The sequence below is a fragment of the Phoenix dactylifera genome, chromosome 14 (genome assembly GCF_009389715.1).
Source record: "Phoenix dactylifera cultivar Barhee BC4 chromosome 14, palm_55x_up_171113_PBpolish2nd_filt_p, whole genome shotgun sequence".
In the NCBI taxonomy this organism is placed as follows: Eukaryota; Viridiplantae; Streptophyta; class Magnoliopsida; order Arecales; family Arecaceae; genus Phoenix; species Phoenix dactylifera.
In genome coordinates this window covers 9,555,880-9,576,939 of record NC_052405.1, presented here as the reverse complement: position 1 = coordinate 9,576,939, position 21,060 = coordinate 9,555,880, and the positions used below count along the sequence as shown (strand labels likewise).

General features: G+C 37.5%; 1 protein-coding gene across 5 annotated transcripts; it reads left to right on the top strand.

Moving 5' to 3' along the window:
- Positions 1 to 1,221: 1,221 nt before the first annotated feature.
- LOC103704774 (protein WVD2-like 7) lies at positions 1,222 to 19,587 on the top strand. Of its 5 annotated transcripts, none has more exons than XM_039133585.1 (11): positions 1,222 to 1,386; positions 6,852 to 7,053; positions 10,163 to 10,954; positions 16,085 to 16,267; positions 16,427 to 16,792; positions 17,436 to 17,497; positions 17,594 to 17,692; positions 17,921 to 18,014; positions 18,211 to 18,309; positions 19,047 to 19,135; positions 19,219 to 19,587. In XM_039133585.1, the coding sequence occupies exons 2-11, from the start codon at positions 6,982 to 6,984 to the stop codon at positions 19,241 to 19,243; spliced, it is 1,881 nt and encodes a 626-aa protein (XP_038989513.1). In that variant the 5' UTR covers positions 1,222 to 1,386; positions 6,852 to 6,981; the 3' UTR covers positions 19,244 to 19,587. The 5 variants fall into 5 exon arrangements, 4 of the variants coding, with proteins under 4 accessions (XP_038989513.1, XP_038989515.1, XP_038989512.1 ...); XR_005514812.1 differs by lacking the exons at positions 1,222 to 1,386; positions 19,219 to 19,587 and adding exons at positions 5,038 to 5,330; positions 18,656 to 18,961; XM_039133587.1 differs by lacking the exon at positions 1,222 to 1,386 and adding an exon at positions 5,042 to 5,330 and having other exon boundaries at positions 16,430 to 16,792.
- Positions 19,588 to 21,060: the final 1,473 nt, after the last annotated feature.

The following is a 21,060-nucleotide window of genomic DNA, read 5'->3' as shown; positions in this document are numbered from 1 at the left end:
AAACCAAAACACTATTTAGTTGATTCAAGATGGGGTTTTGGGAGCCTATTATTGATGCATGTAGGAGTTTAATTTTCAAATCAAGACCTTCTTGAATCAAAAGTTGAGCTGATGTACTTATAGACAAACTATACTGGAGACAAGACTCCATCCTAAAAAAACCAAAATATCGACTAGAATCCTAGCAAAAACAAAAAGATGATCTTGGATTCTGCAAAGGGTAAGTTAACTCGGATTAAAATGAACTCTAATACAAAGCCTTGTACTAGAGATCAGAGAGGTTTGTGTAAGTTGCAAAGGGGTTTGTTTTTTATAATTAAAAAAAGAAAGAAGTGAGGCCACTATCTCCATTTCATGGACTTATTAGGCCTATATAACAAATACTTAAAAACTGCAATCCATCTATTTTCCCACTTTTTGGTTTTAGAGCAAATTTTCCTGGATCAATGTATATATGATAAACCCATTAAAACAATATTTGATATATTGTTTGCATAAACTTATATATACTTTCAAGGAAGAGGTTTATATGTATAAATAGTTTGAGAGAGAAATAAAAGGATAAGATCCACGTGGCATCTCCTTTCCCACATGGATGCTATCTAATCCAACAAATCGGTACCAATCAATTATCTTTGTTGTAAAAAAAGATCAATTTCTCTCAAAGTTCTACGAACATGGCTTAAACAATATATTGCAGTAAACACAAAAGTCTCAGATGATGGAATTATCAAGTTATGGCCCAAGAAAGAGAAGCACAAAGCTAGCTTACATGTGGAGTCATGTGTTCCAAGAGCCCTGCATGCAATTTTCAAAGCTGGAAGGTTAAACAATAGCTTGTACTGTCACAGGAAAGAGAAAGAATTGGTTCTTAGCCACCAAACGGTACATGTGTGCAACTTTCGAAGCCCGTCGCAAATTTCAGCTCGAGCTCCAGTAAGTCACCGTCTTATTAAACTCCGACGGCCGGACCATCAGTCCATCACTTGATAGGAACCATTCGTTCGGTGGTCCCTCTTCCGGTGTCCATCGGTAGATCAGATGGTGAGATCTAACGGCTCGAAGTGCACCGCGAAGGGATGGCTTTCTCGTAATTGAAGAATATCCAAGGGCAATTTTGTAAGAGAATGAAGCAACTACTTGGCTACTGTGCATCTCCCGCTTAGAAGGCCCAGTCTCTCGCTTGCCCAGAGAGAGAGAGAGAGTGAGAGAAACTGAGAGAGAGAGAGAGAGAGAGAGAAGATTTCCAGTATAGATTTCGATTTTGATCGAATTGGAGGTCCTCTTGAATCGTTTCTAAATTTTTAGAATTTGTGAGATCTCTCATCTGTGATCTTGGATCCACGTACTTCAATGCATCGGAGATTTCTTCTTCTCGATCAAAAGGTGCGCGCCCCCATCGCCCTTAATTTCTCGAATTCTCTTGATTTTTTCTTGAATGTTGGTGCGGGTGAGTGAGTGTTGAATCTGAGATCTAAAGATTCCAGGAAATGTAGTAGAATTCGTCGTTATTTGAAGCGTCACAGCTCGAATTCAGCTAATTTTCTGCCCGAACTTTTCTTTTTTGCGGTGTTCTCCCTAAATTTTTCGATCCGAACCTGTGATCTAATTTTAAGTTTGCAGAAACGTCCCGTTGTTGGAAAATTTTAGGGAGAAAAGCGATCGTTTTGTTCTATTTTTTGAACTCAAAACTTGGATCTGATGTCAGTCTCTTGTTTCACGCTGATCTAGATCAAGAATTCCAGTTTAATGAGCAAATCTGATAAAATAAATTTATATGGGAGGAGGAAAATGAGATTTAAACTGATGGAGCCAAGCATTTGAGCTACAGTTTGATGTAAAAATTATAAGTTTCGATCTCTGATTTCTGAGTTCTGTAAAAGTTTCTTTCCATGTTTGATTCGAAAACAATCCGAGAGAAGTATACCTTCTTGTTCCTTCTCAGCGAGTTTGGATCCTCTTCTCACTTCAATACCGTCCATCTAAATCCTTACCGTTCGTTCAGGTGAGACCCATTAATCAACGGTGTATAGTTGAACAGATGGTGGGACCAGAGAGTCTGATCTCTTTTTGTTCCACTGGTCGGCCTAGAATCTGTTATCGTGTCTGCATTTTAGGTAGTGGTGGCCCGCAGCTGATGTGTCAGGCCCTCACTGGGCTAAAGAAGGGGGTCCCAGGAGTATCGCTGTGGTCCCATCAAACCCGTCAAAGGCCAGGATCTCGCAATTTGCACATAAGCTCGAGGATTACCAGGCTTATATATTGAACATAAGAGAAAAGAGCTCTTGCACGTGATCAGTTCTGACAAGTGCGTGTTATTCGTTGCTTGGAAATAGCAATGGCCTTCATGTGGGTCTTCTCTTTGTGCGTGAGTCCTTCGGGCGTCCATCTCTCCTTCCACGTTACTTTCTGAAGGGATGGGATTTTTTAGGGATAAAAAGGTAGAGCTCATTAGCACGTCAAAACTTTACTGGTTCTGACTTCTGAGTCATGCTCAGGGCACGTGCATAAAGCTGCCTTTTCTTTTCAATTTTTTTTCTTCTAAAGATCAAAGCTGAAATGCTAAACTAACCGGAATTTTCAAAATCAAATTTACTATTGTTGATTGTGCATGTCCATCCATTTTGGTCATTTACATGCATCTCATTTCAAATTGTGTGCCATTTGGTCTTTTAGAAACATGTCCTGCATCCTTTTAGCACACTTCCGAGAAATGAGATGATGCTAGACTTATTTGTGAGTTTATCCCAAACATAAGATTTTGTACTTCTTGAACTAATGATCGGAACATGCTAAGCAAAAGTATGGCAAATGCTATGCTTCTTAGGATGTCGTGTGGTGGTAAATCTTGATATCGGAGATAGCAATAGTCTCAACGACGAAGATGCCGACTAGGCCATGTTATCATAAATCAAGATAGGGTGAATTGGATAAGGCGACCAATACTAGGGTTAGAAAAATAGATTGGCAATCGGTTGTCTGCCATTCTTCCTATGGTATCCCCATCAACCAACGGTCGAGATTTATTCTCTCCATCCATTAAAAAAAATTATGAAAAGGCATTGGATGGCTCGATGATGTAAATCTTGATGTCGGAGATAGCAATAGTCTTGATGACGAAGATGCCGATTGGGCCATGTTGTTGGAAATCAGGACAGGATGAATCGGATAACGCGACCAATACTAGAATTAGAAAAATAGACTGGCAATCGGTTGTCTGCCATTCTTCCTATAGTATCCCCATCAGCCAACAGTTGAGATCTATTCTCTCCATCCATTAAAACAAAAATTATGAAAAGGCACAGGATGGCTCGATAAGGTAAATCCTGATGTCGGAGATAGCAATAGTCTCGATGACGAAGATGTCGGCTGGGCCATGTTGTCAGAAATAAGGGCAGGGTGAATCTGATAATGCAACAAATACTAGAGTTAGAAAAATCGGTTGGCAATTAGTTGTCCATTAACCAATAGTTGAGATCTATTTTCTCCATCCATTAAAAAAAAAAAATAAAAAGGCATTGGATGGCTCGATGAGGTAACTATTGATGTCGGAGATAGCAATAGTCTCGACGAAGAGGATGCCGGCTGGGCCATGTTGTCGGAAATCAGGGCAGGATGAATCTGATAATGCGACCAATACTAGAGCTAGAAAAATCGGTTGGCAATCAGTTGTCTGTCATTCTTTCTATAGTATCTCCATCAGCCAACGACGGAAATCTATTCTCTCCATCCATTAAAAAAAGATTATGAAAAAACACAGTAGTAGAACCCGCAGAAGTGCACTAATATGTGCAAGACATGCTTAGGTTGTTTCTAAAGATGCAGCTCGCTTCCTCACTATTTCACAAAGGGTTTGGGTGGCAACCACCCTTGGCGAACAGCCCAACCCAAACAGACGAAAGAATTTTCGCGCGGGGAGGATGGTAAGCGGGGGTTGGATCAGATCCAATGCGCAACCCAACACAACTCAAATTTAAACAACCATTGTAACCAAGCTTTTTGAAACTGTTTAGCCGTTATCATATTGAGTTGAGCTATCAGTGCTTACACTATAAGCAAGTCTAAGGTGCCATTTCTGTAGCTGTCTATTTGTACATGTTAGGTGCTGGCAACATCAAGCTATAGCTCAAATGCCCCGAGGTGGTACACGCCGCTAGTGCATGTCCGAACGTACGGTACTTGGATGTCTGCTTGCATCAAGATACGTATCATGTATACTAGCTATAGCTATATTTGGTATCATTAATTTAAACTGAAGCAGTCAATGTCCACTAGCAACCATGGAACATCTGAGCACGGGAGCGGCTTAATGCGTTTGGAGCCTAAGACGAGTTCACTAAAAGAGATTTTTTTTTCTCTTTTATCTTTGAGGCCTTCGCAAATTCACTAAGAAAGATAATTTTTTTTTCTGTTTTGTCTTTGAGGTCTTATCTGCTGTAGTCTTCTTTAAGTCGGAATCTTAGGGGACCGTCTCTGCGCAAATGGTGAACGTAGACAAGAAGTTAGTTCTACAAAAATGTTTTAAAATACACGCAACCCGAATGTCAAGTAGCTGGTGCTTGTCGGAAATATCAAGTTATAGATAGTAACAGGCTACGCGTCGTCCCGGTTGACCTAACAAATAGAGTACGCGTCAAGTATGGGTTCCATCAGTCTTTTGAGGCTCATCTGTTTCGGTCCAATTAAACACCGGCCGTCCGTTGAGAAGGATCCAACTGATGGCCCATTGGGGCTTTGGGATCCCGCCGTCTACTCACTTGCACACCGTAGATCAGTTGATCGACGGAATCTGTGTGGCTGTCAGAAGTGGGCCCACCCAACTAGAGACTGGCCCACCATTGGGTTAGATTAGATCTAAGACCCATCTCCTCTCCCATAGTCCCATATGGCTTCGTGTGAGTCTCACGTGCGTTGTAGTGACGCTTTTCACCCCAGCGGAAGCAACGGTCACCCCTCTCTCTCTCTCTCTCTCTCTCTCTCTACTTGATAGCCAAGAAGGCAAGAACCTTCTGAGATGCCCATCCCGCAAGAAAAGGACAAAATGACCCTATAAGTTAGGCCTGTGGAGCCGAATTCCATTCATCCATCTCCCCACGATCCAACTACTTTTCTGTTCTTATTTATTTTACAGGCGTTAGATTTCCGGCAAACGTAATACGTGTGAAAAGGTGCATTTATTAATGTTACAATGGTGCCCAAATTAGTAACTTCATTCTTTCTCCCGGTTCTTGAAGCACTGCGTTTCTTTTCCGGCTGTTGGTGATCTCAGAGCTCTTCTTGAGCTGAAATCCTGGTGTTAGGGAAATGGGAGCCTAGTATTCGAAGCACAGGTACAAGGGCTTCAAACCTCTGGGTCTTCTTGTTTCAGGTTTTCAACCGTAGTTTGCTCCTGAGATCTTTCTTGCTCTCTTTTTTTCCTTTTTTTTTGTTGGTTATCTTCTTGGTGTCGAAAAGACGGAATAATACGACTGTTGCTATAGTTTTCCTTTTCTTGCTTCGGTAAGGGTTATGATGCAGAGGAGAAGATAAAATCTTTAATTTTAATATATGGTGAAGAGAAGTTGGAGACCAGAATTGTGATTTTTCTATTTTCATGAATGTTTCTTTTGAGCAGCAAGTTTTCTCTACTAGTTTCGTTCCTTTCTCCTTTTTTTTTTTATATAATGATTATGGCATTACTTGTCATTTTTATAGAGGAAATTTTGATCTTGTTAGTGTGGATGCAGAAATATTACCTTCAAAAATTTGATCGTCGTGCTTGAAGAAATTTCTTGTTTCCTTTGTATATTTGGTAAATTCACTGTTTAAAATTCTGCTTTAGTTTCTGGAAGCTGGAATCTGTTGTTTGCACTGTCATATGATCTTTTTAAGCTTTGCTCTTTCAAGACCTGGGTAATGGAATTTTGATATGAGGAGACAGGTAACAAGAATAGAATACATAAGTCACCTAGACTTTTGCCAAACTGGATATTTGGTGTGTGATGCTAGTATTACTTAGTTTGCTTGACAGAATTTGTCTCGAGAATATGCGGCAGTCAGTGAATGATCTCAATCTAAATCATCTTGAGATGCTACTTTGATATTAACTACAGAATGTGTTGGAATGACTTGACCAACTTTCTTAGCTTGTTCTTGAAATTTGCCCCTTTACAGTGGTTCTTTTATCCAAGGATTCTTGCTTTGCATAAGAAATCCTTAATAACTTGGAAGACTACATATGGAGAACTGAGATTCTATGTGAATCCTTCTTTTATCCTTTTCCTTTATTTATCTACTCGATTTGACTGAAACTACGACTTGTCCTTTTTCTCTTGTTGTTGTTTCCCATATTTACTTGAATTCCACTTTTGATGAAATCTAAGAATGCATAGTGTTAATCATTGAAACTTGAAATTGGAGCAAAACTTAATTTAGAAAAATTAATCTAGCCTTAAAATGCCTATCAGTTTATTGTTCAACTCTTTCTTACTGATGATTCTCTGCGTATTATCACGATTGATTCTTTAGTTGTTGATTATTTTCATAAGTTCATGTTAGTGAACTGTTCATGAATTTTCTGCTCTTTAAAAAATTATTCACTGTACCTGCACCCAATATATCTTTTTGTTTCTTCACATAAGATTTTCATTTAATTTTCAGCACTTCTCATCATTTCTCTTGCCAGCATAGAAGTGAATTTTGTCGGTCATTGATGATCTATTTGTGTTCTCCAAAAGAGACTAAACCTTTCAATATTTTTCCTCAATCCCTCTCTTCCCCCTTTTATATATTTGTGATAGTTTTCTACTGAAATTATCAAGAACAGAGTAAGAACTTGTTCCTGAAATTAGCTCATGTTACCTTGTTAACAGCTGATACATCTTACACCTATGGCTTTATCCTGGTAGAAAGGAAGGACATCTTCAGGATTTTTCATGATGGAAGCTTCTTATTATGGGTTTCTGTAGTGCAAACCATTGTGTAAGACCTGGTTGATATGATATGGCAACTGATATTGGTCAAACTTATAATGGATGGTCGCATGATAAATTGTCTGACCATGATGACTCTCAGGTACTTCCTTTTTTTATTAGGTAACCCAGTAATTACTAATTCTGAATATTTTGTCTATCCATTGTTTGGGCTTCTTAAAGTTGTTTTCTTCAACATAATAATTGCGCTATCATGTAAACTGCAGCTCTTTTTTATTTATTTCTTGATATTCTCAACATAGGAAATGCCTTCATTATAAAGACTGTTTCTGTGCCTTCAATATACTGTGGCTTTAAAGTAGTCCAATTTTTCTGAGCAACTTTAGTAAATTTTTCTTAGCTTAGCTCTAAATACCTTGATTTATATAGTGTCTTATGGTTTGTTGTAACATCGAACTGTTGTGGAATCTCACCTTCTCAATTATTTTAGGTCTTCTCTTGATGCAATGTTCTAATGTATTTGCACTCTAGAAGCTTTATGCTGTAGATTATCCAGATCTTTATCATGTTTTTCTGCAGATATCCTGCTTATTAAGTGATCATTTTCTGTGCAAAACTTAATGTAAACCAATAGCAGTGCAAGTATGTAACCTTTGGATTCTCCAGCAATTTCCTATATTAATCTGGTGGCAGCATTAGTGCAAAACTTTTGGCCATGTTGAAGATTGAGGTTCTTGTATCCATGACCTTTCAACTTTTAATATTTTTGTACATCATATCAATCAACAAAGTGTCAAGAAATTTATTTAGTTTTTGGGGTCCAAGATCATCCCATTAGGACTGCTAGCTCATTATATAAATGCACTATCTATAAGGGCATATTGTCACAGTTAAAAAAGGAACAGAATAATATGCTATACAGTAGTACATGTGCTATAATGCTTCCCCATGTCAACTCAAGTTAGATCAAACATCGAAGGTTTGCCAATAAGTCTGACAAGTCCGCATCATATGTGACGACATGACAAGGTCATCAAGCTTCATTTTCAAGAAGATTTATTGTTATGTTCATTGATCTTATTTCACAGAACTTTCTAAGTATAGCATATAATGGCTGGAATGCTAGGCAAAAGTTCATCACCTACTGATTAATAGCAAAGGCATAATTTGGCTCAAGTCTATTCACATTGTTCTGATATTTAATTCTTCTCACTTTTATAATGAAAGAGAATTTTGTTCCCCAATTTAATTACTGTCATAATGTTGAGCATGATCAATCATGGTGTGGATTAGCAATCGCTAATTTAGATGGGGAAAAGAGATCAAGAGAGCTCATGATCATTACGCCACATATTTCCAGGCTAGAAGACACGAATGGCATACAACATGTTTGAGGATTTGTAAGATGTGCTTCAGCTCTGGTTTGTTTACCAATATGATAAGTTGAGCAGTGACATAAACATTTAATGCTATCCAAAACTTTTAAGTTTAGACAGAAACCAGACTTTTTAGAGAAGCCTCATAAGATAGAAAGTCGACTACATGGAATTGAATTTGTTTGTGAAACCTACAGAAGAGTAGCATCGGCAGAGTTCACAGAAGTATAATGCATCAAACCAGGTAAGCCTAGAGCCATATGATGATTATATTGGATTATGGAAAGAATAGATGTTGCTAACGACAGGAAGGTTCAATACAAAGGACATGACAGACAATATGGCAAACAGAGAATAACTTATCTGTTGCTTTATGTGCGAGGGACGACTTTTGAAAGGAACATCATGCAAGTATTGACAGCATAGCCATGCTACCGAGCAGCAAGAAGATGGTCCATAAAGCTTGGTAGGACGGTGGGGAGGCAGAGTCAATACAGAGCATGTGGTTGTGCTAGAGGAGTGAATCTCTGGCATGACTACCTGCATTGAAGCTTCTTGTCCTGCTATTCCTCTGCCGATCAGTTGCTTGCGCGATATATATTCATCCATCCTTATATGGTGTCCTTTCTCCCACACACTACATGATTAGGCAGAAGTTCTTCTTGATAGGCAAGTGAATGATGGATCCAACACGCCATCAAATATTTTATGTGGTCATTTTCACAAACGATTTGTCAGTGTTCTAAATGAACATTGGACACGTCATCAAGCAAGTGATGCATGAGCTTAATTGACCATGGACATATAGTATTAGAGGATGTTGATTGTTGAGATGTATGGCAAGATATGGTGAAAGATGTTGCTATAGAGAATCAGTGATTAAATGTTGCCAGCTAGCAAAGGATATATTGTGGCTGGAGCAACAAAATACTGCAGGAGATTCTTCAGTTGATTAATCTACATATTGTTGAATCTTCATACCCTAGGTCAATAACTCAAAACACTTTGTTAGCATGTCAACCAACAGTTAGCCAATCTACGTAAGTGTAACTTGAATATGAGAATTATCTTGCAAGAAGGATCTGAGCACTAGAGTTTCTCAAGTTCTCAGAATTTTACTAGAAGGTACTAGTCAAAATTGCAATTTGTGGAATAGACAGGAATTGCATTCCTAATAAATCACCAAATTTACATTAGATACTGAACACCACATCTTCAATATAATTACTATTACTTATATGTCACTAAAATATTAAAGCTATCTCTTATTATGTGTCATTGCTAATCTGAATAAAACTTTGTTACTACATCGTTAAACAGTTTCTTGACTGAATGCTGTTGCTTTGGTCCAGTGAGGGGAATTCTAGATAATTATTATTTCCAGTGTTCTTATTCTCTCTTGCATTTTTGGAACACATAATCTCTTTCATTTTTTCTCTCTCAAGTTCTACCTGGTTTTTTATTGTTATTCCCTTGTTTATATTATCTTTCTGGTCTGACTCTAAACTTCATCCACATATGCATTATTACTTTTTGCTCTAAATTATGCCATCTTTAACACACTTTTAGGGTTTAAAAGTTACAGAAGCCTTGCCTGAATGAAGTATCCTCACCTTATTTCCTGTTTGTTGGTTACTTGGTGCATACATATGAAGCTCTAGATGTAAACCTGAACTTGCAGTGCTTTGGGCTTAAGCTGTACTTGGTCCTGATCTTCTACAATTCCTTTGTGCCTTCGCTACTCTGTAATAGGATTATATGGATAATATTATTATTACATGAGCTTGTGTATGTTTCCATTTTCTTTTTTTTTCTTTTCTTTTATGTAAGATCCTATATTATCATTGTTATCTTCTTTTTTTTTGGGGTTTGCAGGAAGTTTCCATGTCCCAAATGCTTGATCATGGTTCAATATCCTTTGGAAGATTTGCAGTTGAGTCCTTGTCATGGGAAAGAAGGTCGGTGTTTACTTGCAATAGACGTCAAGAGGAGCTGGAGAAATTCAGAGCTCCCGGTTTAGTTGCCCAAAAGAAGGCATTCTTTGAAGAGTATTACCAAAGAATTCGAGCTATGAAGGCTTTGCAAGAGAATCAGCAAACTGAGCTCCCATCGGATCATGGTGGTGATGATAGTATTTCTAGCCAAACGGGAGAGGAGGATGAAACAGCAACACAACTTGAAAGTCTCAGAAATGGAGTAGCAAATGCTAGCAATGCTTGCTTAAAAAAAGCTGCAGTTGGAGTTGCCTCGGAAAAAGGGAAAAGCTTCAATGAAACACTTCAAATAAAGGACTTGAACGATGAGATTGTGACACCATCAGAGAAAAGCTTGGAAGAGATTGAAGAGGAAAAGAACTCTGGCTATGCTCATCAGATGGAGACCTTGGATACAGAATCATCGGTGCATGTATCACTGGTAAAAAGCAAAGAAGAAATTGATCAGCATGAGCTCGGTGGACTTGATGATGGAGGGATTTCAAGGAAATATGAAAATTCAGCATGTGATGCCACTACTGTGGAAGCTTCCCAAAGGACTGCATTGTTTTCTGTAGATTCTAATCCAGAAAATTCAGAACATTGGCTGGTTGACAACACTGCTGTAGGGAAAATGAAGTCGGGTGCTAAGAGGCATACAGAGAAACGTGTATCAGTTCCGAAGGTCAAGAAGGTATGCCAAAGTTGCAATTGGATTTTTTTAAAATTATTTTTTGCTGGTTAATAGACCTAAAAAATAAATTTAAGTTGAATATATACCATTCCTAAGTTAATCATTCACAAAACAGGAAGAACCCAAAAAAAAGGAAAATGAATGAACATGAAGATCAAAATATCAAAATATTTCAAGTGCTTTAGATGGCCAACTGCGCTGCAACCATTGAAAATTCCATGTCAAGTATTTAATTCCAAATCCATATCTTAGTCATATGCCTTTTGTGATCCAAATGACTTTCATGATCACCATAGATCTCTATGATTGCTGTGGATGAGACTTTATGATGATTTTGGCATGTACCACACACAGACATGTGATTTTGATCCAGGGGCGGAGCTAGAAATCATCTTTTTGGTCAGGTGAGAAGGAGTGGGGGTTTGGGTATGAGCATGAGGGAGTCAGGTTTTCTTATTTTAGTTTCTGATATATTTACAGTAAACATTATCACAAAATGAGAAGTTATATACTATTACCTAAACCCTTTTGAATAGATCATCTTAATTAAGCACAAGACAGTTTTCAATATATGGCTAAACAAAATACGCTGAGCATCTTGTTTTAGGAATATCTATCAGTGATGTAGTGAAACTAAAATGATTTTGTTGGACCGCCGAACTGATACCGGAGCCCGTACAAGTCGGCAGACGGGTCGGTACAGTACTGACGAATCTTGTTTTAGGAATATCTATCAGTAATATAGTGAAAGTAAAATGATTTTGTTGTACTCAAGGTTCGCCGAACCAGTACCGAGATCTGTACCAGTCGGCGGATAGGTCGATACGGTACGGTAGGGCGTGCCGGTTCCGTACCGACACACCCATTTTTTTTAGTGGAGTTTTTCAAGTTGATTTAAATGGTAATCAATCTTTTTGAACTTTTTTAATAATTTTTTTATGGTTTTTTGATTTTCTTTTATGTTTCTATGATTTCGGTTTAACCTAAATGATGCAGCTTATTATTTTAAAATGATACAAAATATAAAATGATTAGTGAGATGTTACATTGTACAAGAAGCAACATGAAATATCCTCAAATCGAGTAATGAGGTAAAAAATATAAAATAATACAATCAATTACATATATTTAAAGTACAATATATATACCGATATCTAAAAGCTCGTCGAGTGGCGATGCCTTTCGTAGATATTCGGATCATCAATATAGTCAGGAGGCACATTAGCCTACGCTTCTAATCAAGCGGCGTTGTAGTTCATCCTATAAAGAACACGCTCGGGGTTATAAGCACTCTCGAATCTCTTACTGAAGCTCTGACTTTGAGAGGTGTCCTATGGTTGATAAATTGGCTGTGAAGGAGTCCATCCGAATAAGCCGACAGCAAAATTCGATTCATAAGATGCTCCAGACTATGTAGGGTAGATGCCTTAGATGCACCATATCCGTATCCATATCCATATGAGTCATAGGTTGCATGTGGCTGCGGATAATAGGATCCAGTATACGACTCGAAACTTGATACGTTTATGGATCCTACTCCACGTGTGAGTTTATCTATAGTTGCATCATGTCCTTCTGAATGACTTCGAGGAGCCCGTCTCCTATATGCAATTGGATCCGGACAGACTCCACAAGATCATGCACTATGGTCTCTATTTTGTGTAATACATAAACTAGGACTCGTCGGTGAATCGAAGACCACTTTGCGGCTATATCTCATAAACAGTGGTCTCATGTCCTCCACTCCTTTTCTAGCCAGCAGATCCATAACCACCAGAATTGCTACTCTTGATTTCTGAATCTGAGTGAACTGACTCCTCGACACTCTCTATTGGAGTTGTAGGTGTCTTTTGTTTTTCTTTTTTGGTGTGCTGGGCAGCTGCCTTCGTATCCTTTGTACCCCTCAGTGCATTCTTACCCTTCTTACCATCTTTGCTAACGGCCTTCCTGACTGAGGAGGTCCTCCTTAACTTTGGATCTGCCTTGCCACTTGCAGAACCGGAGCCTGATTCATAGTAAGAGGGTCCAAATCAAGCCCTATGCTTGGCCACCTTATCCTACTGCTACTGATCATCCAGGCTCGCCTGCATAGCAATCTGAATTTGTGCCTCATTATTTGGAGCAGACATCTCCTTTGACTTTCTAGAGTGATAGGAAGGTGGCTCTGCCACTCGGCGGTCCATCTCTGTCTTCTTAGAAATCCTCTTCTTCACTGCACTGAAATCAGTAAAGTGCTTCTTCATCAACTGCCAAACCTTCTATGGGCCACCAGCTAAATACTGCTTCAATCTGATTATCCCTCTTTCCTTGAGCTCTGTGTTACACCAGTTGCACTTCCAATGGTGCGACCTGAGAGCATGTGCCCATAATCCCAACCAATGTCATGCTCTGGCTTCTTTTCTCTCGATGACTCCATTCCTGCATGTTCATCAACTACATCAGCTTATCAATTATTTAAAAATAGCAAAAAAAATTTATGATGAAGATCTTTTTTTTTACGTTAGAAAATATATCTTATTTATCTAAACATAATACTAATTTTTCATATTTTTTTATTTATATATTTTTAATAATTTTTAAATTTAAAAATATGTTTAAATATAATAACTTCAGAAAAATATATTTTCTACTTTAGAAATTACTTCTGAATTATGTAATATGTACTACTATTTTTATAATTTTTGGTATTATTTATTTTTAATTATTTTTTAAATTTAAAAATAATTTTTAAATATTAATATTTAAAAAATTAATTTTAGCTCACATTCATCTAGAACCCAATAATGGATGCTACATATATTTTTCTAGGCCTGTGGGCATGCATCATAGGCTACATATTTTTCAAATTTTTTTAAATTTAGGCTTAGGCCACTGTGCGCATGATTGCATCAAAACTTGAATAAATGGAAATCAAATTTTGCTGAAGAGTAGCTTCCATGCCCCTAAATATGTTTCTGATTTTACAATTTCTTTGTAAAATTTTTATTTTTTATATATATTTCTATTTTTAATCTAAAAATATGTTTTAATTTTTAAAAATTATATAAAATCCGACAATTAAAATTTTTTATAACATCATGTAGATCATTTATAGATCTACAACATATAATAAAATCAAATCTAAATCAAAAATTTTAGTATGATCTCCCCTTATTTTGTAATTTTTGAGCTATTTTTGTAAGCCCCCCTTCCCAAAAAATTGAAGGACTGAGATAGGAGAAAGGAAGCATACCTTATTTAGGCTTCAATCTTCCTTCTGAAGTGCTGAATCTGTGGACTTTTCATCGTGAGGGGAAGGGAAAAAGGCGGAAAGCCTTCGCCACTTAGAAATGATGCTAGGAAGGCCTTCTCGGGCCTTCCCAACATCATTTTATCAGAAAACAAAGAAAAGAGGAGAGGGCCTGGTTCAGAACCTGGTCGACTCGGTGCGACCAAGAGACTATGATGGGGGCCTCTATTAAATTACTTGAGGGGTCTTAGAAAAAGGTGGGCCGATACAAGTTCTTTTAAAAGGTTTGCAAGCTTAATCATGACTTTGAATAAAGAAAAAAGTGTGCTGGAGAAAAAAAAAAAAGGGTTTGCTTTTATATGCTTTATTGTTTGATGATGATCCTCTCATATGGAAAGAACTTTTTTTATTGTAGTCTCCTAACACACCTTTTTTGTGCGTGTTCTTTCTTGTTTTATGCTTACTCTTGTTGTGGAAGGTCCCTTAAAGAACACTGGTAATTGGATGCTCGAAGATAAGTAGGACCAAAAAAATTTGCATACTTTGCATGCTTTGGCCAATATTAGCAAACCTAACAACAAGAATGAGTGACATAACTTTGTTCATGTCTTCTGTTGTGCCAGTGATTCAGAATATCTTTTCATCAATAATGGGGTTTAGAGGAGATATAGTTTATGGACAATCTCTACCTTCTTTATCTTGACATTCCATAACTTGTTGCAGTACCACCGGGAAAAAACCAAAAAGAAAAAGGAAAGAGGCCTTATTAAGTGTTGTGTTCTATTATTTCATCTCGTTCTTTTATGGAATTGGGTAGGAAAAGATCACTAAAAATAGAAAAACTATACATAATCATCTAATTAATTTATAAATATGTATTTTGGGCACTGACAAATTCAGCATTCTGGAATAATTTGGCAAGGTTAAGAAGTTCAGGATTTGGAAATAATCTGACAAATTCGAAAGTGTTAATTAATGGTTCATATAAAATAAGGATATAAACCTTATCTTTTCTAAAATAAAGAACCACAAGTGAAAATTTTAAGAGATGCCTAGAGAGAGCAAGAAATCTGCTACGGTTTTTGTTGATGGTGGAGTTTGGCCAGTGGCAGGGCCTTTGTAAGATTGATCAGGGTTCTGGTCTTTGTAGGATTGCTCCGAACATAAAACGTGTGATGAGATGTGGTTGTGGCCCATGGACGGTGGCCCATAGAGGATGAGAAGAAAGAAAAATGGAAAATGGTGGAGAGGAAGAAGAATAGAACGAAAGAGATGGTTGTGTATTTTTTTTCAAAATGATAGGACGTTATGTTATCGAATAAAGATTCATGATTTGTTCACGAGATTACAAAATTTATTATATTTGTGGTGCATTCGCAAAATGATATATGATTCACAGAGTGATTCAGCAAGGCTATCAATCAAGAATAATTTACATTTTTTCAAAAATTCAGCAAATTTGGTAGCTATTATTTTGAGTATAGTTTATTGGAGTAATTGATTTGATAGCTGGTGATAATACTTCTCCAAGGTAGTTTGTTAATCAAAGTAATTAATGCAGTTATTTTGTCAATAATTTCTTCACGAAGAGTTCTTACATGAAGCATGTCAAGGTTGCTAATAAAATCTGTTTCTCAAACAAATTAAAGTTATACTTCTAGATTGCATAAATACTTCTTTCAAATATAGTTAGTAATTATTTAGGGCAAGGCTAGTCAGATTTCATGCAATTCCTCTGTTTGTGTAATTACTTGCAAGCTTATTTGCTTTCCTAAGCTACCGTGCATTTTTCTTAATAGGAATCAGTTTATGGAAAAAGATGATAATCTATCCACAGATAGAAACCGTATCGTAGCGTCCATTGGATGATTAAGTAATTTCTTCGTCTAATCTGTTGTCAGGAGCCTGCTGCCTTGGTGAGAAATGGCCTAAAGTTGGACTGCAAAAGCAAATCAGAACTGAAATCAACTCAAAGACCAAAATATCCATCTCAGGGGACGATCAGCAGGACAGATAACAGTATAGTTTCAAGCAAGACTCATGCTGATAGAGTCTCAAGCAACTACAGATCTACCTCTGTTTGTGTAATTACTTGCAAGCTTATTTGCTTTCCTAAGCTACAGTGCATTTTTTCTTAATAGGAATCAGTTTATGGAAAAAAATGATAATCTATCCACAGATAGAAACCGTACTGTAGCATCCATTGGATGATTAAGTAATTTCTTCATCTAATCTGTTGTCAGGAGCCTGCTGCCTTGGTGAGAAATGGCCTAAAGTTGGACTGCAAAAGCAAATCAGAAATGAAATCAACTCAAAGACCAAAATATCCATCTCAGGGGACGATCAGAAGGACAGATAACAGTATAGTTTCAAGCAAGACCCATGCTGAGAGAGTCTCAAGCAACTACAGATCTACCTCTGTCGTTTCCCATAGACAACGTACAGAACTGCATTTTAGCGGTACTGTACCTCGCCCTTTTTCTTTTGCTACTGAAAAGCGAGCTGCCGTCCCTTCTGGCATTAGAGAAGGTACACAGAGATTGGATCCCAAAACCCTAAACAAGTCAGCACCATCATTAAATCATGCAAAGGATGTTTCAAATGTTCAGGTAACCTTTCCTTTGATAGTTCTGCTCCAGAGCAATGGAATCGATAATTCTGCTTCCTCCTTTGATGTTTTTTGTTTGAAGAAATCTTGCCAATTTTTGCTTCACTTCAGGTATTGTTGGTATTGTTGACGCCATCTCAAGACACAAATTCTTAACACTTCATGTTGTGAAATTATTTTTAAGAACATCTAAATGGCCTATGTTATATTTGTCTAGAAATTGCTTTGCAGTACTCTCTTTTCATTAAGTTAGAAAAAAAAAGTTCTTTTTAGTAGCAAGTTGCGAATGTCCTATTGGCTTGTTGAATCTTGTACTTTAGTGATTCTAATTTCAACATGGGTTGTAGATAGAAAGGTGAAAAGGTGCAAACCTATAATGGGTAGAGGTACATACAGCATAAGTTCTTATCTTGTTTGGGCTAGATAAGTCCAAATGGCTCCAGTTTAAGAACTTTGTGTTATATTTCATTGTTGTAAAAGCCTTTTATATATATTATTGTTTCTTTTTCTAGAATGTCATAATTATATGTCAAAACTGGTGCCAGTTTTGCATTCATAGCCACTCCATTTTCACACTTATTGGTCCTTCTGATCTAAAGCATTATAATAATATTGCCTCATCTGCATTTCTGTTGTTTTTGCAGGTTACTTCAAAGAAATCAGCCACAACTACTAGTGTGAAAAGTAGAGGATCAGAAAACAAAAGGTTGATTTTTTTGATGATTTTAGCAACCTTGTTGAAGGGTAGGTTACAGCTAATACTCACACCATTGTTCTGCGCCCTCTGATTTTGAATTTTTAGAGGCTCTGGAGAAATCAAAAGAATGCATTTAGCATCAGACAGCAAAACTACCGTTCTTAGGGGAGGAGGTATTACCATGCTTGGACCACCAAAGGCAAGGTATGGTACCTGCTTAAATCTCGACTTGCCGGAGTTGGCTATATTAGCTTTGAGTTATGGATATGGAATCTTGTGCTAGCACCATTTAGTCTTATCTTGAAACCGATGATTACTGGAACTACTTGGTTGACAGGCTGCAGATGAGAAAATTCATCTGCCCTTTTTGCTCTTTATTTTTTATATGAATAGCTAGTAGGACCTAAAAAAATGAAGTTACCTGGAAAGCAGGTCCATTAACCTTCCTGCTCGAGACAAGTCTGATACAAATGGTGGAACTGTCTCCAGATCCATAGATGCTGTCAGACGAAATAAAAAGAAAGAGGTAAAGTTGGCTAGCTTAGGCTGTTTGGTTGGTTCAGTGGTATTTATGTTTTCTTGTGCATTCTTTGGCAACTTCCCAATGGTTGCTCGATTCGGATAATATGTATCTCTGTGGTCAATCATGTATTACCTCTTATTAGTTTATATATAGCCGATTCTATCAATCTGCGGTGATGCTTATGGATTTTATTCTGCAGGAGAAATTTGTAGCAAGGTGCATGCCAGAGGTTCATGGTGTCAATACAAAAAGTTTTGCCCCTCATCTGACTGGAAATCTGAGGACAGAAAGTAAAAAGGTCTACTTCTTTCACAACAAATTAATTCCTTTAATGTTTAGGGATCTCTAGTTGGCAGTGTGATTTCGTTGTGGCACTACTGCCTTGTGTGTTTGCTCGGTAGATATTAGATGACCGTCAGGTGCGAGGCTGATATGCATTCACTCACCTGCATGCTATTCTTCCACTGATATTCTTGCACAGATGAGCACCCTAACGTTGACCAGGCATCTCTCTTTGCACCATGCATTATAGAAAATTATTTTGTTATTTGAATGCTGAACTATTCCATACACCATTAGAAACTATTACTTGAAAGAAAAATGCTGTATGTTCCAATATATTTCCAAAAATTTTCTCTGCACAGCTCATTTGCCACATTGTTCAAGGTGGCTGGTGCTTTATTCAACAACCGTCTTAAGAATTGCATGAATTCCATTAGTCGTGCAAATCTCCTTAAGACATGGGAAACCAGCTGTGCAGAGTTTTGGGCCCCCTTATTTGTTGCTCTTCTTTCAGTCAAGGAATTCAGAAGTGGTTGATCCTTCAATCTCAAGTCTTTGATACTGAGAGTAATTGTTAGTGGATTATGATATCCTGTATATGATGACTGTTGGAGGCTTGACAATCATTGCTATTGCCTCCAACATACCAAAGTATCTCTTCGCTCATGGTACCCCTATATTTCTACTGTTTTCTTTTCTAACAACACATCATGCTTGAAGAGGGCCAAATCACCTCAACGCTAAATTCTGCAGATGGTTCAATCATCTCAGCCGGGTAACCTGTTGGTTAATGGACGGAAGGCACAATTTGGTGATCTGTCATTTGATGGGAGGAGGCCAAGGTATTCAAATCTGCATGTATGAAGCTTCCTAAATCAAGTCCTGCATTTTCAACTTGGAATGATCTCTTCTGGTTTTTGTACAGGCAAATGATGCCCCAATGGCGATGACTTAGGCGCAACCCAGTCTCAGGACAATTTGCGCGAAGGCATTTGTGTCCCAACAAAATAAGCAGCATGTACAAAAGGATGCGAATTTAAATGTTCCATGGGAAATATGTATCATGGGAACAGTAGTTCTGCGGTGACGTTCTCATGGATTTCTGAGGTTGCTGCATTCAAGCGGTAGACATGGGTAGTGATGTAACCTCTGTTGTTCCACATATATCTTTAGGGATGGTGCATTATAATGGATCATTTCCCCGTTCAACGTAAGCTATAGTTTGATTGTGTTATGATACTAATCCATTGGCAGGAAGAGGATATAGACAGCAATCACTAAAGAGGTTTAGATGCTATCCAATTTTGCCATTCTGTGCTAATAGATGTGTTACGAAAGTTCATGCATGGTTTTGGTTAAAAATTTACTAAAATTGTTTAGAAATTTGGACTTGGAGTTTCAGGGTGGCAGAAGAGATGGAATGCTGCCCTGCATCACTTACTCGTTTGGACATTTGTTGCAGTTTTAATCATGAGATATCTCCTGGGACTGGGAGTTGACAACTAGGGAAAGGGAAGGTGGTGAAGAGTGGAATGAATGGTCGGTGGCTGGTGGCTGGTGGCTGCTGCTACTCTAATTTCCGGTGAATGTTAAATTAGCAGACAAAACTTCAGCTGTTTCTCCTGCAAATGCGACTATTTGCGCTGCCCGGTTTGAATATGGGAGAGGGAAGTTTCAGGATAAAGCAGGGTAAGTCCTGATTTATATTTGCATCAAGTATTCTTTTTCCCATATGATGATCGCATGCTTCCGTGATAAGTTGATGCTAATATGGTTTTTATTTTTGGTCCAAAAAGACAAATATATATATAGTCTTAATAGTTGAAATCAGAGCAAGATACATGGCGGGGGGGAAGTGAAGAGTGGAAAAGAAATAATGTTGAAGAAAGCAAGAGTGAAATAGGTTATTGTTAAAGGATAGCTTGTAAATAATCATACAACCCATTCCCATTCTAAGCTAAATTTGGGTCAGGATAGATTGGATTGAATGACAATGTTAAGACATGGAAAAGGTCTGAGTCATTTTTATTATACTATTATATGTTGGAAAGAAATCTCAACCATTGATCATTTTTCTTTGGTCAGGACTAAATATATAGTTATACAAACATATAAATATTCTATAAAAATATAAAATATTTATTATTTGTCCATTTAACGGGGTTTAGCTAGGCAAGGTTAAGGTTGGGCTTAGGTTGGATTGTAGGTCAATCCTAACTCAACCCTACTTAATGTTGGGTTGAGATTTTTGAGCCAAGGCGCAACTCATATTTATAAAATCTTAATATAATTCTAGAAAATGAGCAGGTCGGGTAGGTAGGTTTAGTATGAGCCCAATCTAAATTGTGCTTCTAGTCTATCCATAAGAACTTAAGATTGTCCTATAAGGTGTGTAAATTGTGAAAACAAGATGAGGGGATCATTGTAGTTTCAAGTACTACACTACGTAACAATGTGCAGTGATGTCTATCCGCTCTTTTGAAGATTTGGTACTACGAGGATGTGATTGTTTATAGCATACCTTGTAATAATAATAAACTTGGAGGTGAATTGAGGCATATTCCGACCGCTATACCTTTTTGCTTAGCAACAAGAGCTACAATCAATTTCCAAGACCCCAAAAAAAAAAGTCACGTTGGGAATCAAAACAAAATAATAATGGGAGGCAAGGAATTGGAACCGCAATTCCCATTCCGTTAATTTGATGAGAAATGAAATAATGCATGGAAAAAGAAATAGCAGTTGAATTCTAATATTTAACTTATCC

What these genes read in the sequence shown, in the direction of transcription:
- LOC103704774 (XM_039133585.1), top strand. Translation starts at nt 6,982, where the DNA reads ATGGCAACTGATATTGGTCAAACTTATAATGGATGGTCGCATGATAAA. An exon ending in AGAGGATCAGAAAACAAAAG is followed by an intron (nt 17,498 to 17,593) that starts GTTGATTTTTTT and finishes TTGAATTTTTAG; the next exon opens with AGGCTCTGGAGAAATCAAAA. An exon ending in GACGAAATAAAAAGAAAGAG is followed by an intron (nt 18,015 to 18,210) that starts GTAAAGTTGGCT and finishes TTTATTCTGCAG; the next exon opens with GAGAAATTTGTAGCAAGGTG.